Consider the following 23048-nt stretch of genomic DNA (forward strand, 5'->3'; position numbering starts at 1 on the left):
CATGAACTTTACAGTGTCAGTTGATATTATACTGTTGCTGCTCTGTACATGAATTTTACAGTGTCAGTTGATATTATACTGTTGCTGCTCTGTACATGAACTTTACAGTGTCAGTTGATATTATACTGTTGCTGCTCTGTACATGAACTTTACAGTGTCAGTTGATATTATACTGTTGCTGCTCTGTACATGGACTTTACAGTGTCAGTTGATATTATACTGTTGCTGCTCTGTACATGAACTTTACAGTGTCAGTTGATATTATACTGTTGCTGCTCTGTACATGGACGTTACAGTGTCAGTTGATATTATACTGTTGCTGCACTGCTGGTAAACGTTTTTTATTCTCCCTGGTACTTAAAGTTGATTCACCTAGTTTCAGTTTTAAGTCAGTCCCTTATTAGAGAAGGAAGATGAGAACCAGCAGTGCTGTGGACTGAGATGACTCAGACAGTCATCTAACAAAATGGCGTCTCTCAATTCTGTCTGTATTTAGCATCTCGAAAGGATACAAAACCACATCCAAGTTGGAAAGCAAACCATGTCTATATGCAGTACGATTTAAATAGATGTAAAAGTCAACAAATGACAACACTGCAAATCCTCACACACTGGCGTGACAAGCGTAGACTTGATTAATCAGCCAATAAGAAGCTTAAGTAGACTCTGGCAACTGCATGGAGTACACTGAGTTTCTTCATAACCTTATACAGCATGTGAATATAGAGACATGGATCACGATGCTTAGAGAAGACATGAAAAAGAAATAGAGGCAGAGAGTAGTGGAGAGAGCAGGGAGCGCGAAGGAGAGCAGATGGAGAGACAGATCGAGAGAGAGAGTAACAGACACCATTGTAAATATAACCCAAACAAACACCCCTTCCTCCTATGGGGATTCTCCACTGTTCAGTCGGGATCAGGAGAGGAATAGCACTGTCTGAAAATGAAATTAAAATCTCCCTGCATGCCCTGTACATTATGCCAAGGTGAGAAATTATCCTCAATCATGCTACACACACACGTTTGCTCATGTAACTCACACGCTCACACACACGCTTACATTCACATGCTTGTCTGTGTGAATAGGTGCCTAAGAAATGGAGATAACTAAGCAGCTTCACCCTCACTTTCAAAATAGGGGTGCAAACATATGTTTATGCACCCCAACTTTTTTACAAGAAAATGATGATCCACTTGGTATAATTTGTCACTTTTAATGATTAGTAATGTTTTGAGCTAGTCTGTATTAAAATGGATATGTCCATTTTATAGATTATATTATAATTAACAGATTGCATTTTTCAACCCCTTCCCTGTTGCCTCAAGATTAATGGTTTTGACCACTCTCAAGCGTTGCTTTGCTCCTGCACCCACTGTTTTGGTTCAGTGCAATTAGAAGGCATTAGTTGCACCACTAATGTTTAAAATGAAATGGCACCTTCAAAATATTTTATTTTTAATTTTGTTGTACTGTTATTATATTTGTATCGTTGTTTTATGTACGATGGTGTTGGTCCAATGGTGTTGTTACATATCATTTGAGCTGACTGAGTAGCCTTCCATCAGCCTACCAAAGGTTGCACCTTAGCAGGAAACTGCATGTCCAGTAGTTCGCGGGCTGTCAATGAGTAGTTCACAAGTAGATAGTAAGAAATAATAATCAGTAATATTACATGATTCAAATCTGTGAAATCATTTACACGCATTTAACACCATTCTGCATTTTCACCATCTATTTCCTAACTTCAATCGGTTAAATCACATTTAAAAAATGTTTTCATTAAGTTATAAAAGTAACAATCCTGGCTGAGCCCCATATGGCCACTTCACAGTTACAATGCAACCACCCTGTGTCTGTATGTGCCGATGCATCAAATGAAAAAGCACAGGATATTTGTGTCTAGATAAAACACTGGGCCCGGTTCCACGAGGGGGCAAAAGGGGGCTTAGCCACCTCAGTTGAAACTTGTGCCAAAAAGTTCAAATGATTGAGTGACAGGTTGGCGTGAAATCTGTATCTCCGCTGAGCTGTATCAGCACCATAGATAGAGCACACCGCGGAGTGTGGAGGGGGGCTATGGAAAGCCACTGGGCAGTTAGGTATAGTTCCTTTTGAGTTTCCATAAACAACTTGAAAAAACGCAGCACATCTGTGACATAGGCTATGTGAATAACACGGTACGCCTCCGCCTGTAATATTTTATTTTGATGTGCAAGGATGAAACTGCTTCACTCAACTCTGCCTCACGACCCACCACTACAGAGTTTAGTTAGCTTCTTAGCTAGCTGTAAAAGGCATTAGTGTTGTTAGCCTTTTAGCTCTAACCAGCTAATATGCCACTGCCATGATGGATATCAGAAATCAAATCACAGAGGCAGCAATGATGCTGCCGAACTCCAGCTGGCTACACGTGAAGAGCTCACTTCCCCTTCCACAAGTGTCGCCAGGATAATGGCTCCACAGCCCCGTCCTGTTCCTGATGATCTTGGAACAGAGGAGCCAGCTAAGTTAGCATAGATTCTTACCATAACCTCAGGTTTTCTGTCCAAAAATGTTCATTTAATAGCAATTGGTTCATAGGAAGAGTGTGCTCCTTGCTTGCTGAGTGCCGTTGATTTGATCAGTTACATGTTTCCAGTTAGAATACCTGGCTTGGGTGAAGGCCTTGCCTGCTGTCGTGTCTTTGGCATCATTAAAATAAAGACTGTTAGTTTATCAAATCAATTCTCTGTAATTATTAGGTAAATGTAATTAACTAGGAAGTCGGGGCACCAAGGAAAATATTCAAATTACAAAGTTGTAATTTTCCTAATATAAATTCTCAGATATTTTAAGACAATTAGTCTTCTAATTAATGAATTATTCTTTACCTCACGTTAGTCTCTTTCCAAACTTCGGAAATTGTTGGTTATCTGCACGAACCCAGTCTTCTTATGAATCATCCATACATCAATTGTCTCAATCACTTATTTATTAACCTCTCTTGGGTAGGGGGCAGTATTTTCATGTCCGGATGAAAAGTGTGCCCAAAGTAATCTGCCTGTTACTCAGGCTCAGAAGCTAGAGTATGCATATAATTGGTAGATTTGAATAGAAAACACTCTAAAGTTTCTGAAACCGTTAAAATTATGTCTGTGAGTATAACATAACTGATATGGCAGGCAAAACCCTGATTACAAACCATCCCAAAAAATATATATTTCAGCCTACCACTGTTTTCAATGGCTTTCATGTTTATCACGAGATGTCAACAGTCTTTAGAAAGAGTTTCATGCTGGTTTTTGGAAAAATGAGCCAGATATTGTAGTTTTTCTAGGTGGCTCCTATTTTGGCTGTAGTGTTTCCAAGCACAGGGAAGAAAGTACGTTCTTTGGTATTTTTCTCCAGTAAAGACAATAACAATTCTCTGCCTTAAATTTGATCGTTTAGTAACGTATTAGGGTACCTAAGGTTTGATTATAATTATAATTGATTGGGTCCAATGCAAACACAGACAAAGCCTTCACCCAAAGCAGGTATTCTAAATGGAAGCAGGTGTAACAGTATAACTTTAGTCCGTCCCCTCGCGCGAACCAGGGACCCTCTGCACACAGACAACAGTCACCCTCGAAGCATCGTTACCCATCGCTCCACAATAGCCAAGGGGAACCACTACTTCAAGCTCTCAAAGCGAGTGACGTCACCGATTGAAACGCTATTAGCGCGCACCACCGCTAACTAGCTAGCCATTTCACATCGGTTACACAGTCAATTGATAGAACCAAAGACAAGGAGCATTTGAAATGCACTGCTCTGTGGAAAGAAAAACAAGTTCAAAGTGCTACGGGAACTGAGGTGTCAACGCATGTTAATAATAGGCAGCTGGCAAGAACTAATTTTACACTTTGACAAGTGTGTTCAGTCAGCACAGATTAAGCATATTACACCCAAGGAAAGCTCAACTAATCCAACTGACATTGGAGGGGAATCTAACAAGAAGATTTTGGAAGGAATGGAATGATCGATTACTCAGGAAGTTCAACAGAGCATCAAGGAGGCTGCAACTCTTCTGAAATGGTCAAAAACAATCTAGCTGGGTGGTTTTGATCAAAACCTTGGTGGTATAGCCAGTGATGTAATTTTTCAGAAAAAAACCTAGGGTATGAAATGGCAAAAGCCTTCAATGAACTCTGCATTTTATCTTTTATGTTTATTGTGGTATAGTGAGCTATAAGCAGAATTCAATATAATTCTAATGCTAGAACCCAAATGATGCCTAGGTATAGCTACATAAACGTAGGTATGTTTCATCATAGAAATAGATAGCCTATATTCTATTTCCATGGTTGTCTTGGTAACTTATTGCTTTTCCTCGTTGTAAATGGAACTGTAGTATTGGAAACGTGTTTATGGTAGGCCGGCATTGCTTAATTGATTAAATGGGTGGGTTGAATTTGATCAACAGAAGTGTATTGTGCCATATCGCAACGTGTTGCTGAACTCATGAGCTGCATGATTTTCCATGTTTGATGCAGGATTATAGGCCTATTTATTTGGCAAGACACCTGTGCATGGCTGCATCTGACTATAGTAGGCTGTGGGACATGTTTTGGTTATTTTCATTTGCATTTTGTTTACTGCATTTTTTTTGCTGTTAATGTAACTAGCCTAAATATAGTTTGTGTCATGCCTTTATCAATCTGATATTTTGTTTATAGGCCTATAGTAGTATAGTGGGATCCTGAGTGGCGCAGCGGTCTAAGGCACTGCATCGCAGTGCTAGAAGCGTCACCACAGACCCAGGTTTGATCCCGGGCTGTATCACAACCGGCCATGATCAGGAGTCCCATAGGGCGGCACACAACTGACCCAGCATCGTCCAGGTTAGAGAAAGGTTTGGCCGGGGTAGGCCGTCATTGTAAATAAGAATTTGTTCTTAACTAACTAGTTAAATCAAATGTATTAGTTTGCATTCGCAGTTCTAAGCCAAACTGCTATTCAGTATTATTTAATAACTAGGCTACTACTTTCAGCATTTAGTATGCATTATTTTGGTGAGACAGATGTGTGTACGGCTGTATTCATAGGCTGTTTGTAATAGGTGAATTACCCTATTTATTTTGTAGCCTATATTCATTGCCAAATACATCAAATCAAATCAAATCCGAATACAAGTGTAGACTTTACAGTGAAATGCTTACTTACAAACCCTTAACCAACAGTGCAGTTCAAGAGGAGTTAAGAAAATATTTCCCAAGTAAACTAAAATAAAAAGTAATGATAAAAAGTAGCACAATAAGAATAACAATAATGAGGCTATATACAGGGGGCACCGGTACCAAGTCCGTGTGCAGGGGTACAGGCTAGTTGAGGTAATTTGTACATGTAGGTGGGGGTGAAGGGACTTTGCATAGATAATAAACAGCAAGTAGCAGCAGTGTACAAAGGGGAGGTGTCAATGTAAATTGTCCGGTGGCGATTTTATATATTGTTCAGCAGTCTTATAGATTGGGGGTAGAAGCTGTCAATGAGCCTTTTGGTCCTAGACTTGGCGCTGCTGTACCGCTTGGCGCTGCTGTACCGCTTGCCGTGCGGTAGCAGAGAAAACAGTCTATACTGGACCCTGTCTTGACGCTTTGCTTGTTTACTTGTTTGATAGTTCGTCTTAGGGCATAGCTGGATTTCTTATAATCGTCCTGATTAGTGTCCTGCTCCTTGAAAGTGGCAGCTCTAGCCTTTAGCTCAATGCGCATGTTGCCTGTAATCCATGACTTCTGGTTGGGATATGTACATACAGTCATTGTGGGGATGACATCGTCAATGCACTTATTGATAAAGCCGATGACTGAGGTGGTTTACTCCACCTTCATCATTGGATGAATCCCGGAACATATTCCAGTCTGTGCTAGCAAAACAGTCCTGTAGTGTAGCATCCGCATCATCTGACCACCTCTGTATTGAGCGAGTCACTGGTACTTCCTGCTTTGGTATTTGCTTGTAAGCAGGAATCAGGAGGGTAGAATTATGGTCAGATTTACCAAATGGGGGACGTGGGAGAGCTTTGTGTGCATCTCTGTGTGTGGAGTAAAGGTGGTCAAGGATTTTTTTTTTCTGGTTGCACATGTGACATCCTGGTAGAATTTTGGTAAAAATGATTTGTTTGCCTGCGTTAAAGTCCACGGCCACTAGGAGTGCCGCTTCTGGGTGAGCATTTTCCTCTTTGCTTATGGCCTTAGAGTTGGTTGAGAGCGGTCTCCGTGCCAGCTTCCTTCTGTGGTGGGAAATAGACGTCTACAAATAATATAGATGAGAACTCTCTTGGTAGACAGTGTGGTCTACATTTTATCAGAAGGTAGTCTACCTCAAGCGAGCAATAACTCGAGACTTCTTTAATATTAGATATCGCGCACCAGCTGTTATTGACAAATAGACACACACCCTGTTGGGGTTTGTTTCCTTGTTCCTTGTCAATCATTGGCTCATTGGTGAAATTAGCAATATGATAATATCTTTAATTCAATATTTCAAAAACCTTTATTAATGCAATTGCAGACAGAAGTTGACAACAGGAACATAACGCATGTTTCCGAGTAAGCTCTGCTTCAAAGAAAAAGTCTGAGGTTATTTATTAAACCGAAGTTCAGCCCTGGTGATGTCACTGCCTACGCCATTATCTTTTACTCATGAGACCAAAACCATCCCTACTCTACACTAAAACTCTTGTTTATATAGCTATCTAAAAGCTTAGCAGTAAATGTCCAAGTTGATTTATAGTGGGATGTCTGACTAATCTCTTATCTCTTACACTCACCTGCAGAGTTCTGTCTTCACAGTCACATATTTCTCAGTGGGGTCTCTTTTATAAGAGCAAAGAGACCAGAAAACAACTGTGGAACAATACTAAACCTCTATAATGAATATATATTGTGAATCTGCAGTCTAGGACCCTATAAATGTAAGGAGGGCAGGGTCTTATAACCCCTCCCCTCTATTAATACAACACAAGCATAATCAATTATTATAATACATCAAACATTTGGTACAGCCCCTATCAAGACCCCTAGGTGAACTCCTTTCAACCCCCACCCCTGGTCTTACCAGAGGTAGTGTCTCTGTTCTGCCGGTGTATGGAAAATCCTGCTAGCTCCATATTATTTTCTAACATAAAGAGACGGTAGCAGCAACATTATGTACATAATAAGTTTTTAAAAAATGAGTTATACACAAAACACAAAAAAACTAACAAAATAGCAGAAGTCGTTGGGAGAATGTAAATGTGAGCCATTCTTCGACACCATCTTTCAACTAAATAGGCCTTGCTTTAGTGTGTAGGGTGCTGTCCATTGTGCTGATACGGTCCAGCGGAGATGGACTACAGATTTCACACCAACCTGTCACTTCAAAAGCACTTAATGGTCTCAGAGTCTCAGCATTTGAACTTTATGTTTATTGTGGTATAGCGTAATGTAAGCAGAATTCAATATAATTCCAATGCAAGAGACCCCAAAATTGTGGCCCCTCACAGATTTCAACTGCCGCCTTAGTCACTTTATCCTAGCGTCGAGTCTGGCTGCTTGGCTTAGTGAGTAATATCGACCAAATAAGCCATTTCTACCCTCTTTGCATCAATAATGAGACAAGTTCATTTAGAAAAAAATCATGGTGACAGCACTTCAAACAACGGCCCCAAGCTTTTGCACCCCTACTTTCAGTACAAAGTCAGGCGCCCATGTCTGTGTGCGCGTGCTGGGTATGGCTGATCAGTGGTTTGGTGTCTCCCAGTAGCTCATTAGTAAGAGGAACAATGCTCCTGATGTTTTTTCACTGATGTGGAATATATGACTTCAGGGAGAAGAGGGGAAAGTAGATGATCTGATTGGATGATTGTACCGGACGTCTGGTTCCTTTGTATGTTTCTCCCATCATTCCCCTTGGATCTCGTGTGTGTGTGTGTGTGTGTGTGTTTCATGTTTTATTGTCATGTGCACAGTGAAATGCCTTTCTTACAAGCTCTTTCTCAACAATGCTGTAATCAATATCAGTGTTACAATTAAGTAGAACAAAAACTCACAAGAAATATAAATGCGTGTGCACGTGTGCGTGTGTGTGTGTATGTGCAAGGGATACGCATGTATGCACACACACCTGTGCGCACACACACACACACACACACATTTTTGTTATTCTGTACTGACACGCATGAACATTCACTTGCTATTTATTCAACAGATACATCACAATAATGACCTGCGAAATATAAATGTATTCTGTCACCTATACATGTAGGATATTAATTTGATCACCCCGTTGCAAGAGCACTTTCCTGCTATTCAGGACATTTTAAACTTGTAGTGCATTTGAGAATTAAAAAGGCTTCTGAAGATTGTAATTTACACTTTGACATTTCAGACCTGAAAAATGTATCAACCCCTACAAAAATGTCCATTAATTTTAATCCACATAATAATTCACATTTCCTGTTGCTGCAGGATTCTTTTCCTGCTGTAGAAAACTGGCTCAAATTAAGATCCTACATCTGTACTCACGCAAGCTTACATTATATAGCTCCAGAACTACTAGAATACATTCTGTCTTGTCTATCCATAATTCAGTGCGGTATTATCTCCAATCAGAAGTCTCCTCGCCATGGCTCTGTAATTAATTAAGCTGTCTTCTTTTCTTTATCAGGAGAAGAATGTTGCACTTGACCACATTATATGTGTTTAAAGCAATCGCTCAATCAATTGAGAGCCAAAAATCGTATGAAGGGAAACAATGAACTGAATAAAGCACTTGTTTCTTCTGGCATGATGAAGGGATGACGAAAAGAAGAGCCAGTCAGTATAATACAGTTCTAGTCTCCCCCAGAAGGCAGTCTGTCTGTCTGTCTACCACAGCTGGGTGAATCAGACCCCGAGGACACACTGACTCTGAAGAACTACAGCTCCTCCTCCTCTAAGTAGGTAGCATGAGCACAAGAGGTTAAAATGGAAGGCAAGAAAAAGAAGAAAGTTTAAAGCATTCAAATAATTTATCAGAACTTTTTTAGCCACCTCCCAGGTGGCTAAACTAAACTCGTTGTGGTGCAATGCATGCTGGGATTGGCTGGCTAAACCTGCAGGTCAGAAATGGATTGAGGTTTTTTTGAAGGTTGGAAAGAAGAATGAGAAATATGCAAATCTGTAGTTTTGAGAGGTGGGTGGAAGGGGTTCTGTCTGCATGGCGACAGTAATCTCTCTACTCCACATGCAAATAAAGCAGCAGTAAAAGACTTCGCCACTGTGTCAGGCTTGTCAGTTAAATCTCTCACACTCCTCACAGTGTGTGCCGTAGGCCTCTATTTGTTTGAAGGATTACTCAGACTCAAGCCAGTGACACCACTAGAAGCTAACTAATTTCCTTCCTTAGCTCTAACTCTCTGCCCTGCCAGCCAGTCAACACAGTGTGATGCTTGCCGCTAAACTCTGCGTTGTCAAGATCAACATAAGTAGGTAACGATATAAAATATGGGCTCCCGAGTGGTCCAGCGGTCTAAGGCACTGCATCTCAGTGCAAGAGGCGTCACTACAGTCCCTGATTTGAATCCCGGCTGTATCCCATCTGGCCATGATTGGGAGTCCCATTGGGCGGAGCACAATTGGCCCAGCATCGTCCGGGTTTGGCCAGAGCAGGCCGTCATTGTAAATAAAAATTTGTTCTCAACTGACTTGCTTAGTTAAATAAAGATTACATTTAAAACAATTTTTACAAATTTTAAAATACCTCTGTAACTTCTAGATATTGCATGTTTTGTAGCCAGCAGCATTAAAGACCCAAAAACACTTGAGGCTGTGCTTCCCCATCCCAATCCCTTGCATCCTAGCCTTCTTTTCCCCATGTAGATGTTAGTCTCTTATCCCCAGCCAGTTTGCTATTAGGAACTCCAGTATCCCTTCAGGCATGCAGCCAGAGAAACACCCCACTGTGTGTGGACTATCTGTTTGATACCCTTGACATGAGCAAGGGCTCTGTGAAACATCCAGAAAATATTTTCCTGTCGCTCAAGGAAAAACAGATTGTTAGTGAGCACCCATGGTCTGTAAAGCTCTTGTGTTTGGTTTGATTGACGAATGTAAAGCTGGCATTTTATCTCCAGTGGGATTGAAGTGTTCTGTGTCCATGTGGATTAATGGGGGGCAGGTACGGTATGTGTGTATATGAGGGAGGGGTACGGTTTAATAATTGTTACGTTTACAAAAATAATGATGCGACTAGGAAAGGATTTCTGGCTGCACTTCAGCCAACAGCTCTGTGAGTCTAATGTGGCTGTGTCTTTATCATTTGTATTGTCTCTTACTAATGTAAACGAGTAAGACACAACCGAGAAGGGTGGAATTACATTTAGTCAGAATAGCTCGCAGTTTGTCAGTGCTGCCAAGCTGTACAGACGTCAAGGACACAATATTTGTATATTTTCCTTTCTCTAACACCTACTCTCCCACTTTTTTTCCTCTTGCGCTCTCTCTCATTCTCTCTCTTCCTTTCTATCTCTCTCGTTCTTCGTCATGTGCCATTGTCATCTGGTAAAATAGATGAGGACATGCAGAAGAAATCACCTTGGCTTTTGTAATGTGTGGCTTTCTCTCGGGTTCACCTAACAAAAAAGGACTGGATTGCCAGCTGTCTATTATGATAATTACATTCTGGCCTTGACACGTGACCTTGCAACTCCCCACGAAAATTATAAATCACGATTGCTTATTCAACAGCCTAAGAACACAGGGATGAAATAGTCATTGACATTGAGGAAAAAACAGGCCTAACACACTCATCATTGCCACAGTGGAATCCAAATAAATGATTGAGGTGGAGACAGAGATGGAAGCAAGAATGGACAAAGAGAGGACAATGAAGACTATAATAACTGATTTGAAATCAAAACCTGTGGACAGTTTATAGCAATGTACATGTCTAACACAGTGTGTGTGTTACCGTTGGAGGTCTTAATACTGAGATGTTCTAGCTCTCTGGTATTATATACAAAAAAATATAATGCTGGATGAAGGTTGAACGCCAGGGATCCACTCACTATAGACTATTACCATGAAATGCTGACTGTAAGTCATACTGGATAAGAGTGTCTTCTAAATTTCAAAAATTGATATATAAAATGCAAGTCAGTACAACGATTCTCCTTTTAACAACCACCTTTTCATTTCACCAAATCTCATTCCAACGACCACCATTCTGAACTAACCAAAGTAATACATCCCCATGTACTGTCTTTGTTCAGTATCAACAGCCTACAGACTTCCAACCAATCATTTTCTCTCTTCATATTTGGATATTAATGGGTTCAGCAGGTTGTGTTCTGACTGAGCCCCCTGTTCCCAATGTACAGTTGGAATTAGACTATTAGAGCCTCCTGCTTTCCACAAGGTAACGCTTCAACTGTAATGAATCCAGTAATTAAAGCAGCACTGCAGCCCCAATCCCCTGAACATGATGATGCCACGTACAATACAGGAAAACAGTGCTACTACTCACAAGGATGATCCATACAGCTCATACAGGATGATCCATACAGTTCATACAGGATGATCCATACAGCTCATACAGGATGATCCATACAGCTCATACAGGATGATCCATACAGCTCATACAGGATGATCCATACAGCTCATACAGGATGATCCATACAGCTCATACAGGATGATCCATACAGCTCATACAGGATGATCCATACAGCTCATACAGGATGATCCATGTGGCTCAGAAAGGGAGAGCGACGTTAGCAGAGCCAAGGTCATGGGTTCAAATACCGCAGGGATCACATACACATATTAAAAATGGAGCAGGGGAGGGTCATAGGAATGGCAATATTTACATTTACATTACATTTACATTTAAGTCATTTAGCAGACACTCTTATCCAGAGCGACTTACAAATTGGTGCTTTCACCTTATGACATCCAGTGGAACAGCCACTTTACAATAGTGCATCTAGGTCTTTTAAGGGGGGGGGGTGGGGGGAGAAGGATTACTTTATCCTATCCTAGGTATTCCTTAAAGAGGTGGGGTTTCAGGTGTCTCCGGAAGGTGGTGATTGACGGAAGGTGGTGATTGACAATATAGGGGGTAATAGAGGGAGTAATTCCTATTGACTGAGAAGATGCAATGGATTTATGGTTGCACACAGGTGTTCAGGCCAAAGCTGTGGCCATTTCCAAAGTTCACTGTTCTCTCCCTTGTCAAAGCTCTGTCAGATTGCCCTCCATTCTCTGGTCATCCTTCCTGGCTGACTGATCCAATTCCCTCTCATCACAACCCCTCCCAGGGTACAGGGATCTACTGATGCGTGGGTGAGGAGAGAAAAGCACCGCGGTAAAGGACAGGACAGGTGGCACAGTCAGCTTCTTGGCACCACTGACCGGATACTGCCAGCATTACCCATCTGCCCTTGCAGAAAAACCACATACATTTCATATATGACCACAAACATTTTTTTTAATGTGATCTAATGTGAAGTTAATGTGATAACATTAAACCATATATGTCAAATCATGTGATTTTCTTTAGGGGTAATCCCAGAGGAAGAGAGAGCTCAGGAGGTGCTCTACCCTTCACTCTGTAAAGTCTAATGCACTTCAATGACCGTCAGACATACTAGACAGATGGCACTTTATTCTACCAAAATGACCAGGTATTTATGAAGAAATTACTCTAAAATGTTAATGTGGTAATAACTTTTTGAACTTTTCAAACTTACATGGCAAGAGTTGAAACAATATATGCCTATTAATACATGGACTGATATTTATATTAGCTCTATACCCAACTTAGATTGACAGTTAAGATCCTCCAGGCCTAATTTTAAAATGTTTCCAGTTTATAATCTTAAAGAAGCTGTAGCTTCTTTCCCAATGCCCTGTTAGTTTTCCTTTAATGAAGATGAAGTGCACCAAGTGAAATAACATGCAACAAATTAGGCTGACGATGTCATTGGTGAATATGAGGCGATGGCTCTACCAAAGCAATGACTTCCTATCCCACATAGAATTAGCCAAGAAAATGTATGTATCATGACACAAGGCGAGACGCAGACACAGGAGGCAGATGGTTGGAGTCTTACAATATTTATTAAGCCAATAGGGTAAGGCAAGAGAATGATCGTGGACAGGCAAAAAGGTCCGAACCAGTTCAGAGTCCAAAAGGTACCAAAGTGCAGGCAGGGTTCAAAACCTGGAAGACTAACAAAAAGAAAAATAGCAAAAGGAGAACGGTTAAAACACACTGGTTGACTTGACTAACATACAAGACTAACTGGCGCAGAGAGACAGGAAACACAGGTATAAATACACTGGGGAAAATAAGCGACACCTGGAGGGGGTGGAGACAATCACAGGAATAGCTGAAACAGATCAGGGTGTGACAGTATGTCAACCAATCAGCTGTTAAATGGGGGTGAGAGGGAGGTAGCCCAACAAAATTTAAGTTTAGAGATATTGTTCTGACACTCTTTTCAGCTCTACCTCTGGATGTATAGTACAAACTGTAAATTAACAAAGTAATTGCAGTGATATTTTTTAAATTTTTAGTGTAAGGTGTTATACAGGGCTGCTGAAAAAGGTGTTGATTATATTTGTGTGTCACGCTTGCTCCCGCTCTCCCTCTCTGGTGCTTGAGGGCGCCAGGCTGCCCTTCATTACGCACACCTGTCATTAGGCACACCTGTTATTACGCACAGCAGCGCTCATTGGACTCACCTGGACTCCTTCCCTTTGTTGATTGCCCCGTCTATAACTCTCTGCTCCGCCATTTGTTCCCTATGTCAGCATTAATGTTGTTATGTGTTCACGTCCAGACGCTGTCCTGTTCCACGTCCGGCGCCATTAAAAGTTCACTTCCTGTATCTGCTTCTCGTCTCTACCAGCGTCGACCCTTACACTGTGGCAGATTTACAAAGCTGTTACTGACTTTTACAGTGGTTTTTTTTCATAAGTATTTTTTATTCTGCCTCTGGATTTTCATTAAGGAAAACCATGTTGAAAAACATTACAATATAACCTCAAGGTTATGTTTTCAGTGTACATGGTTTTAGAGTGGCATTTTTAGCTGGAAATATTGCATGTTTATCTTTGGGGAAATTAATGATAAATACTGAGCATCTATGATCAACTATTTAACCCTTCTCTAAGAAAGTCAATATGAATAACAATATGCTGTGTGCATTTCCAGTATACATTTCAAACCATGTTCTACAAATAGCCAATCTTACTGTACTATCGTACAGCATATAAGGACTTGATGAAGGAGAGTGGCTCCATTTCCCCTGACTGCCAGGTCCACCGTATTACGCATAACCCGTCGCTTTGATGACTCTAATAACCTGATAGAGCCCAGCTTCCTCACATCAAAGATAGATCTCAGCTAGTTCAGCTGTCATTGGCAACGGAAGTTCAACTACACAAATCTCTCCAGCTCCTGACAGTACATGGTGGACGTCCAACGACAGACACAGCGAGCAAGACATAGAGATGGAAAGAAGAACAACACTTAGCATTCAATGGTGTTGCCCATGCTAAAGCAAGCTTGGTGGCAAGTGCATCCTCCATACATCTCTATAGAGTGAGAGTAACTAGATTCATGTGAATAATTGAGTTGATGGGGATATCCAAATGGTTATTAACCTGTCTGAGGTGCACTAGTTTTTAATAGGACAAGTCAGGCCCACTCTGCCCTTCTATTTGAGGGGTTGAGGCATGGGATCCTCAGTAATTGCAGAGTAGGGTGACAGAGGTGACGAGCCTCATACATCTTACATGATCTCTTCAGGTTTCTCCCCCAAAGTCTGGTTTAGAATGGAAGTACTGTTGTCTAGGATCCTAGGTTGCTGATTCACTGCTTTAATTAATAGAATCTTAGATACATAATGATGGACTGGAGACCAACTCTAAAAGGTTGGGAAAGCTGCTACATACCTGCTACAGTACCTGTATATACTATCTAGTTACTTAATTGATGATGCATATATTAAAGATACCCATGTGAATGCACAATCATAATATCCAAAGAAGAGTATATAGGTGCATGTAAACCTAAGCGTAATTCCAGTGCCAGCCAACTACGTGAACTCCACTCATTCCCATTCTTGGCACGCTCAATAAATAGGTGAAACCTTGAAAAAATAAACCCTTTTCAATGCGGAGAAAGACTCTATTCTGAAAGGAACACCACCGTCCAAGTAGTCTGCGTTTTTAGAGGCCGACTTGGCAAAGGCTAGTGAAATGCCCAAATCTGCAGGTGATGGGGATGGGGCTGAGGTTGGGAAGGTATACTGTGTCAAAAGTGCTAATGCCTTATCTTCTGCCCTCCGGACCACCAGACACAAAAGGGCTGGCAGAGAAACAAAAACGATCCTCTGACAGTCATGAAAAGGTTATTTTCTTTAAATGCTATAACACTGTGAGCATGCATGCCCTATCAGATGCACCAATCAAAGAATTTTAATGTTACTGGGAGATACTGTGTTGGTTGCAATGGTGGGTCACTAAACTGGTGAACAACAGGTAGAATGACATAAGGCCTCATCACAAATGTGATCAGCAATGGAGTCTCAATGAAAGATAGCACATAATTGCCAATTGTAATTTATCTGTCAGCGAAGACTATGCAAACTTTACCACATAGCTAATTGTGATATCACAGGTCTTGCCATGGCTTGCTAAACCCTCTCCGAGTCAGAGGATAAAGGCATATGGGAGCTGTTAGGTATTTCCAGGTATCTTTGTTATGGTCATGTGCAGTTATGGGGTAAGTGTTCAGGGAACCGTCTGACCTTCAGAATGTTGTCTGGCCTTGGAATGCTGTGTTAGAGAATGGAAAAATACCACTGAGCAGTCCTAGCAACGTCACGTGTATAGATGGGCATGTTATTCATATTTTTACAGTAACACATCCCCATCTACTGGAGAAATGATTTAGCACAACATGTTAGTTCCTCACATTTAATCTGTGTATGACGCTGGAGTGAGATGTACAAACCAAACCAGGACTTTTATAGAATTATCTCCCCTGTTGCCGACCTCAATTCTCAGATGATTACATTGTTTAAAAGAAGCTCTCTCCCCTACATATTTTCTCATCCCTCTGTACTTTGCTCCAAGCTGCAGGACAAGACAGCAGAAGAACAGGTGTGAAAATGTTTCCAGTTAATTACTTACTTCCTAATGAGAATATGACAAAGTGCATCTGTCCAGACCAATTCTCCCCCTTAGCCTGTACATGGTCTTTTATAATGTATGGTTGGGTAACATAGATCAAACATCCATATGTCCTCATAAAAGAAAAAGAGTGGGTTGGACAGCAGTTATACGACTCCCAAAGAAGCTTATTTATCTTTCACAGAAGTTTTCATTTGAAATGTCCCTCAGATGAACAGGCTTACAGTGGCTTAATGTTGGGAAATGTCTGCAGCAAACGCAGACCTCACTGAACAAACAAGGCATTTCCATATTTCATCAGTTTGGAGGTGTACCTACTTACCGTATCGTAGAGCATTATTAGGTTTTATGTCCCTTAAGGCTTTTGAAAAGATAAATGTGATGCTGCCGTGTCTCACTGACAGTCTCTCATTATGAAATGCTAATGCTTTCAACAAATCTCCCAGTTTCACAAGGTGGAGAGGCACTTGTATTGAGAGGTAAAAAAAAAGTACATGTGCCATGAGCATAGAGATACCCTTCATATTTGAATGAACTTGCACTTGCAGACTACAGGATTGACACTGATTGGGCTATAACCCACATATGTAAAGCTGATATCCGCATAAGGTGAACCAGTACCACTGGCCCAGGCGTATCTATTGTTTTTGACACGGGGTAGGAGCATCATAGTATATACTCTACTGTTCCAATGAAACGTGTCTAGAACATCAACATCTTATATTCTGAGAACCATGTTCTGTGTATGTTTGGTGTGACGTTGATGAAATATTCGCCTAACCATCAGAAAACTGCACACATGAATGTTCTTTCAACGTTCCCTTGACGTTTTATAGAACATTAATATCTTAGGCGATATTCTGAGAACATGGAAACCATGTTCTATGTATGTTTGATGTGACGTTGATAGAATATTCTCCTAACCCTCAGAAAACTGGACACGTGAATGTTCTTTCAATGAAACGTGTCAATTCTGAGAACATGGTGAGTTCTGTTTGACATTAAAGGAATGTTATCTAATGCCAAAGTATTCTGAATAGGTTCTTAGGAGGTTTTTGCTAACATACATACATAGAATGTTTCCGTAACTAACGGAAAACTGGACACAAACATCAGGGGACCATTACGGGTAACATTACACAAACTGGCTGGCTAGCTAATGTACTGTGAAGATAATCTTCAAATGCATCTTATCACAGCACACTGGCTGACCAAGGTTGACTAACTCCCTGACCAAAATGACTGACCTTTTATTCTGTCAGACCTTTCATGTCCTTTCTAAAATTCCTAATCCTGTGATAGGCTTCATGAGCTGATTGAATGTAGCACCTAAACAGTTTTCCAGACCTAGTTGGATGTGTTGGAATTGGTGTAAAATGTCAATGAATCTCCATGAAGAACAACTTATTGATAGCTTCATATGTCCTGGTTATAGTGCCTTCACCAATGATTTGGTTCTCACAGAACAGCCACAGCAGGGTTTTCATCTGCGTTTTTCTTCATTTTGAAACGCTTCACTTGCCGTACTGTGACGTATTACGTGAGCGACGCTGATAGACTGTCTGATAGCAAGCAGCTATGGTAAGTGAGGCAGCAGTTTATCCAAATCAATATTTCTATAATTTTAAAGGATTTAATGACTATTTAACCTTAATTGATGATTATATTACGGACTGTCGTATTTTGTTGAACGTGTTTACTGCATTTCAACTACAATCTGCCATTTGTAGCCAGTGGAAAGCTGTTAGCTAGCGTGTTAGCACTGCTAACTAGCTTGATGTCTAGTAAATTGTTATTGTTTTGGACTCCAATCAAGTTACTGTTTTACCAAATGCCTTTAAGTGTATCATCACTGTCTGTCCGACGTGATTTATTTGACAGGGTCAAAGTCAGAGTGGAGGACATGGACCTGGAGGAGGAAAGAAAGACGATAAGGTAAACAATCTATACTAGCTACTCTGTCTCAAGTATAGTAGCTAATGTTGCTAGTTAATAATACTAACCTTCTGAAAACTTGAATATTCATCTTACCAGTTTGGTACACATCGACCCTTCCTGTTGGGATAGGTGATCACACTGTTCTGTAACTTTTGCTGCACTTTCCAGGATAAGAAAAAGAAATATGAACCACCTATCCCCACCAGGGTTGGGAAGAGGAAGAAGAAGAGCAAGGGACCTGATGCTGCCAGCAAGCTACCTCTTGGTAAGTTTAGTTGGCTACTATTAACCTTAGACTTTTCACTATGTCATGGCAGAGTTCCTTTCTATCTACTGAGGTTGAATTGTAAACCATGACAGAGAGTTGTTTACAATTTTACAACTGCTGTTTTTCCTGGACAGTTACCCATTGCATAGAACGGACTGCTCTAACTCTCTCTATCTTTCTCTCTCAGTAACTCCCCACACACACTGCAGGCTGAAACTGCTGAAGCAGGAGAGGATCAAAGACTACTTGCTGATGGAGGAGGAGTTTATCAGGAACCAGGAACAGATGAAACCCCTGGAGGAGAAACAGGAGGTACTCTTCACGTGACAGAAAAGAAAATCAATTCAAATGCCTAGATATTTATTGTTCCCGAAGGACACTTCATGTGCAGGCAGCGTAAGTCCTGTGTGGCACAGTCGGTAGAGCTTGGCGCTTGCAATGCCAGGGTTGTGGGTTCGATTCCCAGTACTGAAAAAAAGTATGAAAAATATACCCGCTCACTGCTGTAAGTCACTCTGGATAAGAGCATCTGCTAAATGACTCAAATGTAAGGAAACATAAAAATAAACACATAGGCTATATGAACAGTTTGTATCCTATCAGTAAAATATAATATATCAGTCGATATCTTTGCATCACATAGCACTATAAAACCTTCACACTGCACCTTTTCATCTAGATATTAATTAATTCACCCATCCGCTCTGCCTTCTGTTGTCCTGCAGGAGGAGAGGTCTAAGGTAGATGATCTGAGAGGGACTCCCATGTCAGTGGGGAACCTGGAGGAGATCATTGATGACAACCACGCCATCGTTTCCACGTCTGTGGGCTCTGAGCACTATGTCAGCATCCTCTCCTTCGTAGACAAAGATCTGCTGGAGCCGGGCTGTTCCGTCCTTCTCAACCACAAAGTACTGACCGAGTCTGCCATTAAGGGAATTGAATCCTCAGTTCATTGACCGATCGTGTTTCAGTCAAGTGAATTTGCTGTGTTTAGTTGTTGCCTTACTGTCATTAGCATTAATTGAAGAGCTCATCTTTACTGTGCAATGCCATTGAGGGACGTGTGTGTGTGTGCATGCGTGGTTTGGTTCTAAAATTTCAAAAAGTCCCCACAAGGAAAATTCGCCCTCGTGGGGACATTTCCCACATCCCCATGAGGACAAAGGCTATTTTAGGCATAGGGGTTACGGTTACAATTATGGTTAGGTTAGGGAAAATAGTATATTTAATGGGAAGACATTTTAGGTCCACACAAGGATAGAAGAACGTAACGTGCGTGTGTTCACAGGTCCATGCCGTCATTGGGGTCCTGATGGATGACACCGATCCTCTGGTGACCGTGATGAAGGTGGAGAAGGCTCCACAGGAAACATATGCTGACATTGGTGGACTGGACCAGCAGATCCAGGAAATTAAGGTGACATTTTCAGACATAGAGATCGTAGAGAAGTAGAATACACGGCAAACTTTATTGTTAATGCTATACTTAAGCACATCGTTTTATTGCGTGAGACTCCCAAAATCTTTCCAACTGTTCTGTATGCACAATGTTAATGTAAATGGATACAGCTGGGTCAGTGGAGGCTGGTGTCACTGATTGAGAGATTTTGCTAGCTGCTCCTGTAGACTTCCAGTTATAGCACTAATGCTAGTTAATTGACAAAATCTCGAACTATCCCTTTAAATCGGAAGACTGGAATGGCTGGATTGGAACGATATCCAACACATGGTAACCATTTCTACTGATTGACAACTGTACTTGTGGTTCCCTATGTCCCTCTCAGGAGTCTGTGGAGCTCCCTCTGACCCATCCAGAGTACTATGAAGAGATGGGCATCAAGCCTCCTAAAGGAGTCATTCTGTATGGGGCACCAGGGACAGGTAAGACAACTGAAACAATGATGGACAAAAATAAAGACAGAACAGAATTTGGATATCTTTATTTTCTCTGGTAATACTCAAAGGGGTGGTTTCCCATGCACAGATTAAGCTTAATACTGGACTGAAAAGCATTTTCAATGGAGATTTTCCATTGAGCTTGCTTTGTAGTCCAAAACTAATTAGAGAAACCGCCTCTAAAGGTGTCATAGATTGACACTGTTCCTATGGTGTGATAGGGAAGACCCTATTGGCGAAAGCAGTGGCCAACCAGACTTCGGCGACTTTCCTGCGTGTGGTGGGCTCTGAGTTGATTCAGAAGTACCTAGGGGATGGGCCCAAGCTGGTCCGAGAGCTGTTTAGGGTGGCTGAGGAACACGCACCCTCCATCGTCTTCATCGACGAGATCGACGCTATCGGGACTAAGAGGCAAGGCTAGCTGTTCTTTAGTCAGGCCGTGGTCATTGAGGTGTGCAGAGTGTGTGTAATTTGTTGATGAGGAGTAAATTAGTTATAGTGAAAAAAATACTGTAGGCTCATTTCATGCAAAAAACATCTATAGACTACTTTGCTACATTATTGCACATAGGGAGAAAGTGCAAACAAGTACACACTAACCCACTTTACAACCGCCATGCCATCCCCGCAATACAACAGTTGTCAGTCAGTGTTTTACATTATCTTGAGGTTATGGCTGCGTTTAGAAAGGCAGCCCAATTCTGATATTTTTTTTCACTAAAAGATCTGATGTGATTGGTCAAAAGACCAGTTTAGTGGAAAATATCAGAATTTGACTTCCTGTCTAAACGCAACCTATGTCAAAATAAGAAAACAATGCTATTGCACAAACTCATTATATTGATATTGGCAGGTTGGGGGTTCAATCCCCGGTCGAGTCATACCAAAGACTCCAATGCCTCTCTGTATGGCACTCAGCATTGTTGGATTGGGGGGTGAGGGTCCTGTCCAGGGGGTGTACTGGTAGGCTGAAATCACGTTGCCTGTCTCCTAATGGCACTTCTGGCTTGGACAAGGCTTACTAGCTTCACTATTGCTTAGTGATTAAATTAGCAGTACAGTGAACACTGTGATTACAGTATGTTTTGTATACTTCGATGAACTTCCATGTATAGGAGGACATCTCTACAATAGTATGGTGTGTCTCAGAGGTTGAGGCTGTGCTGAGTGCCGTGTCCTCTGCAGATATGACTCTAACTCAGGAGGGGAGCGGGAGATCCAAAGGACTTTGCTGGAGCTTCTCAACCAGCTGGATGGCTTTGACTCCAGAGGAGATGTTAAGGTCATTATGGCCACCAACAGGATAGAGACCCTGGACCCTGCACTCATCAGACCAGGTACACAATAACATGATCATATGGCTATGAATCTTCAAAAGAAAATACAATACTGGCTATGCCCACCTAAATGAAGTAATGATTGGAGAGATCTTATGTAATTGCCCCGTGTAGCAGCTCCTCTGATTTGATATATCTTTGTGTGTGTGCCCCCACTCATCAGGCCGTATTGACCGAAAGATAGAGTTCCCCTTGCCGGATGAGAAGACCAAGCGAAGGATCTTCCAGATCCACACCAGCAGGATGACTGTGGCAGACGATGTGATCCTGGACGACCTGATCCTAGCCAAGGATGACCTCTCCGGAGCTGACATCAAGGTGCAATACTGACGTTACAGCAACCAGCTGGGGCATAGTAATTAGACTAATTGTAAAAATGCAGCCTACTGTATATACCTCTTTCTGGAAATTTTAAGATAATACACAACGCAGAGGACTAGGGGTCAGTAGGGGATTAATGATCATTGGAAATAGTTGCTTTTCAGTTCCAACATCTGGTTAGAATCTGTGTAGGGGCCTCCTGAGTGGCGCAGTGGTCTAAGGCACTGCATTGGGGGTTTTAAATTACATCCTGTCTCTTTGTTCTGTGGAGAATCATTGAGGACAGGGATGAATGAACATCTACCATCTACTTCTCAGCATAACTATGATTTGTTCTCTTTGAATAAACCCATCTTTATTTTACTTTCACCTTCTGGTTTTGCTGTCATCCTGTGGCACCTCAATGCATTTTCACTGTTAGTGTTTGTAACTTTGTCTCTCTCTCTCTCAGGCCATTTGTACAGAGGCAGGGCTAATGGCTCTGAGAGAGCGCAGGATGAAGGTGACTAATGAAGACTTTAAGAAGTCAAAGGAGAACGTGCTGTACAAGAAACAGGAAGGGACACCAGAGGGCTTGTACCTCTAAACATGGACAGAACTCACCTCGGCAACATTCTAGTCTTTCACTTACTGCTTCGAAACTGTTATTATCGCCTAGTAAAACTTTTCCTTATGTGTTCATTGTATCGTTGGGTCTAGATGTAGCCAGCTGTTTGGTAGTCAATTCTGCAGCTATTAAATAAAAGTTGGATTTCTGAACAAATGAACAAACTGTATTCTGGTCTGTTACCATAACCTAAGTATTACCTCTTGAAGGACAATAATAATAAATAAACCATTTGGGAAACTGTTCTGTATATCAGATTTTTATTTGAAGTAAAGTATATATAGATTTTTTTTTAGTTAACCATGGTAAATTCTTGTTTTACTATTTGATTGAAGGAACAAGTTAGAATTCATGTTATTCATGTTCATGAATAAATGTTAGAATGTTTCCATAATGTGCAGCTGACAGCTGTTGTTTCAATCAGGGAGGAAGGAGATAAATGGATAACAACTTTGCATGTAAATAAACTGAGCGATAACTAATAAACACTTAGATA

At 41.2% G+C, this 23048-nt stretch overlaps 1 protein-coding gene across 1 annotated transcript; it reads left to right on the forward strand.

The window, feature by feature from the left end:
* The first annotated feature begins 17711 nt into the window (after positions 1-17711).
* Positions 17712-22795, forward strand: LOC115138652 (26S proteasome regulatory subunit 4-like). Its single transcript, XM_029675743.2, has 11 exons — positions 17712-17763; positions 18064-18117; positions 18289-18385; positions 18576-18700; positions 19114-19299; positions 19680-19808; positions 20176-20272; positions 20509-20698; positions 21473-21624; positions 21788-21942; positions 22397-22795. The coding sequence occupies exons 1-11, from the start codon at positions 17761-17763 to the stop codon at positions 22529-22531; spliced, it is 1323 nt and encodes a 440-aa protein (XP_029531603.1). The 5' UTR covers positions 17712-17760; the 3' UTR covers positions 22532-22795.
* The last annotated feature ends 253 nt before the right edge of the window (positions 22796-23048 follow it).

This window comes from Oncorhynchus nerka, linkage group LG12, assembly GCF_034236695.1.
Source record: "Oncorhynchus nerka isolate Pitt River linkage group LG12, Oner_Uvic_2.0, whole genome shotgun sequence".
In the NCBI taxonomy this organism is placed as follows: Eukaryota; Metazoa; Chordata; class Actinopteri; order Salmoniformes; family Salmonidae; genus Oncorhynchus; species Oncorhynchus nerka.

Bases quoted from the DNA above. Each gene is read 5' to 3' on its own strand.
- LOC115138652 (XM_029675743.2), top strand. The intron at 20,699-21,472 runs GCAAGGCTAGCT...TGTCCTCTGCAG, and splicing joins GACGCTATCGGGACTAAGAG to ATATGACTCTAACTCAGGAG. The intron at 21,943-22,396 runs GTGCAATACTGA...TCTCTCTCTCAG, and splicing joins TCTCCGGAGCTGACATCAAG to GCCATTTGTACAGAGGCAGG.